At 36.2% G+C, this 6027-nt stretch overlaps 1 protein-coding gene across 1 annotated transcript; it reads left to right on the top strand.

The window, feature by feature from the left end:
* The first annotated feature begins 1075 nt into the window (after positions 1–1075).
* Dynap (dynactin associated protein) lies at positions 1076–4637 on the top strand. Its single transcript, XM_070028842.1, has 3 exons — positions 1076–1135; positions 3376–3459; positions 4242–4637. Exons 1-3 carry the CDS (start codon positions 1076–1078, stop codon positions 4635–4637), a joined length of 540 nt encoding a protein of 179 aa, XP_069884943.1.
* The last annotated feature ends 1390 nt before the right edge of the window (positions 4638–6027 follow it).

Genomic DNA, 6027 nt, shown 5'->3' with positions numbered 1-6027 from the left:
AAGAGGTCAGAGAATTGAAGTTTATACTTCAATTCAATATACTACAGTGTCTAGGAGGTTCATATTTCCAAGAAGACATATTGGTTTCTGCATTGTGGTGAAGGCAGATCTACTGATAATTTGGAGGTACACATCAGTAGCTCCTAAAAAGTGGGTGGCCTACAAAATGAATGAAGAAGGTTCTTTAAAGTCATGTTTTCTTTATTCTCTACTACAATGTCACTCTGTCAAACAGAGACATCAACTCTCCGATTAATATTAAACATCACTGCAGTTTTACATATTGTATCATGTAAACTTTTTCTGTGAGAAGTGAAAAAGTACTCCAGACTATTATTTTATTTTTAGTTATTTGTGATTTAACAGATCATTATTCATCAAAAACAATGACAATGAAATATAGCCTACAGCAAGACATAATATCCTAGGAAGCAGACAAGATTTACTTTGGATATTCTTTCATTCATTTATGAACTAATAAACTTCATCTCCTATTATTGCTTTAGTTAAAACCATTTTAATACTTTATTTTCCTTGTGATCCAATACAGCCACTGACTTTGGTTAGTAAATTTTACTCACTAATCACCTAAATTTCTCTTAATCCAGTAATCTTAGTATTGTCTTATCTTTGGACAAATTTTGAAATTAGTCAACACTGTAATCCTTCTGTTTGCTTAGCCATAGATATCTGCAGTATTCATAATCAAGGAGTGGCTTACAGGCTTCTTCGGAAGCAGAAACTAAATTCCTAACCTGTGAGAAATCAAATTTCAGTAATTTCAAGCAAGATGCACGAAAGAAGGAAGGGAAGAGCTGGCTTATATCTTCCCAGGTGTGCAGCATCCTGCATACGAGTGAGATCATTTGAAAGGCACCAGGCATTCTTATTTATTTTTTCTCCACCTAACATAAATGGTGCAATCTCAGGTTGAAGTTTTCTCTGGAAGATGACTTACTAATTGTAAGTAAGTGCACACTGATTGATTTAGTGTAAATCTGGTATTTCCTTATTTCTCACAAAGACAGTACAGCCATTTTTTTTGGAGTCGCATTTGAGATTCAGCACCCTCAAAATGATTGAAAAGCAGCAGCAGCAGCATACCATGAATCTTCAACAAAGTGACGCGGACTTGGTGAGTATTGCACATAAGGTATAAGAGTGCTCGTGTCTACTGCTTTTGCTGTGAACATTCAATCATCCTTTAAGAAAATTGTGTGTGAGTGTGTGTGTGTTCCGCAGGATGAACAGTATCAGTATTGTAGTATTGAGGCAATCGAGAAGTATTCAAGACAGGTTTTCACATGGCTAGCACTAGACGCTGTCCAAATTTTGATATGTAAATCAAAAGCCTATAGTACAATAAGGTATACAACACTTGGGTGAATTTGAAATGTCATGCACCTAGCAAGTATTAATGATTTGTTATTTTTTTCTATATATTTTTCCCAATGAAAATGCATCCATCTAATTGCTTATATTTGAAGTAATAATGGTGGAGAATATTTCCTGGGTTTCTGTGTTTAAGATATACTACTCTACCGGTGTGCAGATCACCCATTTTTAGAATCAGGTGAACAAGGCCATGAAGATCTCATTCATCATTCAATGAATGTCTCCATATTTATAAAATGAGCTGGTATCAGTCTGAAACCAAATTCAGGTTTCTTATGTATATATTCCTTTATAAGAAATTGCTTTTCAAAACATTTGACTACTATGTTCTTACCAAAGGAAAATTAATTCTATGACTAATTTTAAGGTTGTAGAGAAAATAAAAAAAACAAGATACGATTTGATATCAAAATTGTTTTGTAACTTCTTGAACTTCATATTTGCAATCTGTTTGGGTTTCAACAAGTAGAGGACAATAAACTCAACTTTTACCCCATACTCCAAAGAAAATTAGAAAATGCATTACTTCAACATTATATGTACATTACTTTTTCACAATAATACCTTGAATATGGCTTATGATGTTCCTTACAATAATGAAAACCCTTGTGCTTCTATGTGTGCCAAGTGCTAAATAAACAGACAGCAAGAGAAAGTTCTGAGATTGTAAACAAAATGAAGGAATGATTAGAACTTTCCACTTTTCAATATTTGGATAGGCAACTGGAAACTTAGAGCATCAAAAAGCTCAACATGCTTTTTTGGGACAGTTCTTATGTGAGTATTATATGCTTATTTTAGAGAGTTTGGAGAACACGGAAAAATTCAGAGAAGAAAAGGAACAAATCACTCATCATCCTGTCCAGAGAGAATCACAACTGATACTGCTTTCCCTCATGTAATCTATTTCCATCCTTTTGGTGGGTTTTTTGACACACAATATTCTTGTCACATTTCTTAACATTTCCTACAGAAATCATACAGAAATCATGCAGAAAACTGACAGGTTAGACTACTGGAAGTTTTCATTATAGGAGATTTATTCATGTTACCTTTTCATTACTTGATAAAGTTTTATGGTTATCTCAACATGAATTCTATGGCATTTTGTATGCTTTGCTGTTTTATATATTTTATCACTATTGTGAATAAGCAACACACACATAATCCATAACACAATTGCTTGTATGAGTTTCTATCTCAGTTTGATGACTGGCCAAATTAATGACCTCTTATTGCTTTTGATAGGTTATTTGTTGGTTATTTTGGATTCTGTTAGTAGAAAAATCATATCATGTGCAAATAATGATTTTGTCTGTATGTTTTTCTGATTGATGTACTCGGTCTAGTACTTCCAGGAAAACATCTCTCAGTAGGAGACAATCTCTGCTTTTCTTTACTGAAGTGGAATGACCCAGTTACTTCCCTGGTAGATATGATACTGGCCATTCTTTTGATGCAAGTATTCCTTAGCATGCTTAGGGACTATTCTTTCTTTTTATTTGAAGTGTATTGAGACTTGTTTCTTTTATTTGCCTTTGTCAGGACTACATGCTGAGATTTGTGAAATGATACCAGAGCACGTATTGAGATGATCACTTTATATTCCTTCTCTGATCATTTGACTTCGAACTTGTATTTGTATATTTTTATTTGTATATTATATTTGTGTGTAGTTTCAGATTCTTTTTTGATTTAGTTATTTCTGCATTGAACTCTTGATGGGATCATATTTTATACTCGTATTGTTAATTGTAGGAGAGATTAAACTTTCATTTTGAAAAGAAAAATTTAATGTGTTTTTGTTTTAGTTTTTTTAAGAATCATTTTTTACACAAGGTCTTGTTATATAGCCAGTCTTGACTCAGAACTCCTAGTGCTGGGATTACAGATGTGTGCCACCACACCCAGCTAAACATTCCTCAATCTTAAAAATAGGAATTTGTCTGTTCATTTCTTTCTGTGCTTCTTTCTGTACAGCTGTCCATGAAGTCATGCTGCTGTTCAAATGAAGGAACTCACTGTGGTTGTAGATCCCACAATGTGATATTCCAGCCACAGATGGTAAGGTTTGGGAACGAGATGGACAGTGCCAGTCATTCTCTGTATTAAGGGAAAAACAGCCAGGCAGGCTTTCTCCATTAGCATCTCTGCAGGTCTCCTGAGAGCCCCAGCTCCTGCGGATATCAGGGGCCTAAGGTCCCCAACAGTATAGTGCTCCCTTCCATCGCTCTATGATCCTGCTCCACAGAAGCACTGATTTTCTATTTTATTTATTTTTCTATTTTTTCTTCCCATTTTGTCTTATTATTTATGTATCAAATATCCAATGAAATTCTTTTTGTTTGTGTTTGACAGGTAAAAATTATTTAATGAATAATTTTAAGTGATTAAATCTCAATGTGTACTGTGAAATTACATTAAGAAAAAAAGAATGAAATAGTAAATCTCTGCCATTTTCTACGACCTGAAGATAACCAATCTAAATGCCTTAATATGTCCTTCTATTATTTTTCTACTCATTAGAACTAATTAGATAATTCAATTTATACTGAGATGTTAGTAGCTGATAATAATATAATATAGTCCTAAGGCAATACTTTAAAGACAAAGTCTTATTGCTTTAGTACAAAGGGAGAAATATTGGGGTATTTTTTCCTCATAAGTCTGTGCATTGTATGTGTGTAAAAGAGAGAAAGAGAGAGAAAAAGAGAGGAGAAAGGAGACCTTTGTATATTTATTGTGGCATTTGAAATAATGAAACATATTAGTCTTCTAATTCAAATCTGTTAACCGTCACTCCCATGTAATCTGCTGGAACAGTCACCTTTCATAAACCTTTGCAGGTTGCAGCAAATCCATGTTCACTGTGGAAGACATTTCTGGTGTGTCTGCTGGCTTGTCTCGTTGCCACAGCCATTACAGCCCTAGTCTTTTATTTTGGCTATTTCGGTAAACCCACCAGCAACACCACCGTCATGGTTCACATAGATGCAAAGTCCAGCCCGGCCACTGACTGCATTGCTTCTACCCCTCCTCCTGCCCCACCAACCACATCACCTGCACCTGAGAGCTCACCCACACCTGAGAGCTCACCCACACCTGAGGAGAGCTCACCACCACCCACCCCCTGGGACAACCGAAGCTCGTCTACCAATGCAGCAACATCGACTCCAACTACAACTAGCACCCTAAGTACAGAACACGAGGCCATAATTGAAATTGATGATGACTATTTTTAGGCACTCAAAATCCTCCACAAGGCAGATGGCTACCCTGACCCTAAAGAAGACATGCTCCATTTCTTCCAACATCTTTTTGCTGTGCCAGGGGGTTTGAAAGACTGTGACACAAGGGTAGGGGGAGGTAGTTCTTGCTCCTCTCATTCAATCCTTGAGCCCACTGTGTGATCTCTGAGAAAAATAGGTCATCGGCGTCAACTGAGACATCCTTGAAATGATCCTTGTTTCCAAGATTTTTGCCAAGTGCAGGGAACAATGAAAATGGGCGGATAGAGGAAGACTCAGGTAAGGGCCGCTAGAGGACCAGCAGCTTGCTTCTTACGAATACTAGAAACTGGCAAACTAGTGTTACCAAAAAAGAACTTGCACATACGGATACATCTTGGAATGCTGGTTGTACAGGGGCAAAATAAAGCTAACGATATCACTGCTTGTGTCCTCTAAGATATAAAACCTCTCCTTATAAAATATCTGCACACATTAAAGTACATGATGAACATCTCCCAAAGCTTTATGAAAATATTAAGCGATTTGTACATATTCAATAGGCAAGTGATTGTTCTGTTTGGAGGATTAATTCAGCAACTACAAATGCCATACATACATTCTACTCCTTAAAATGTTTATTCACTTTAATGACATTAATAGATTTACATAACCCCTGTTTTCGCTGTATTTGATGTCAGTGCCCTGCATCTTGTATATACACTTCTCTAGCTTGGGGAGGGGAAGGGAAAACAAAATGCTTAAATAGGGATATAGGTTGACCCATTGTAACAATGAGATGTACAAGACACTGTGTTGAAAAATGAACTTTACAATTCAGGTGGAGAAGGGAGGGGGAGGGAAGAAGTGTAGTTGTGGAGGTGATAGGGAAGGGAAGGTAGGGGAAAAACAAAGGGGGTAACAATGCTTGATAGGAAATGTACTCATGATCTTGCTCATGTAACTATAACCCCTTTGTGCAGTATTTTTACAATAAAAACATACACAAAAGTAGATTTTTTCATAATTTTAAAGAGTTCTCTATTTAAAACATCTTACAAAACATTTTTGCAAGTCCATCATTTGTTCTTAAACTCAAATAAATTTCTGTAGCAATATGTAAGTGAGGTGCTTATGTACAATTGTGTCTATTTATTTCTCCACATCTGTTCCCAATGGAAGTCAAGAGCTATCTTAAAAATGGAACAAGAGGTAAGCCAGCACTGAGATTTGAGGACTGTGGTTTGAAGCCGGCCAGGGCAGAAAAGTTCATGAAACTCTTATCACCAATAAATGATGCTACCTTAAAAGAAAAAAGGCTGGAAATGAAGTTGTGGTTCAAGTGGCAGAGTGCTAGACTTGAGCAGAAGGAAGCTCAAGGAGAGCAACCAGGCCCTGAGTTCAA

This window comes from Dipodomys merriami, unplaced genomic scaffold, assembly GCF_024711535.1.
Source record: "Dipodomys merriami isolate MVZ:Mamm:240054 unplaced genomic scaffold, mDipMer1.0.p SCAF_2, whole genome shotgun sequence".
Classification (NCBI taxonomy): domain Eukaryota; kingdom Metazoa; phylum Chordata; class Mammalia; order Rodentia; family Heteromyidae; genus Dipodomys; species Dipodomys merriami.
Note: the sequence above shows the minus strand (reverse complement) of the source record. Positions and strands in the feature narration are given on the sequence as shown.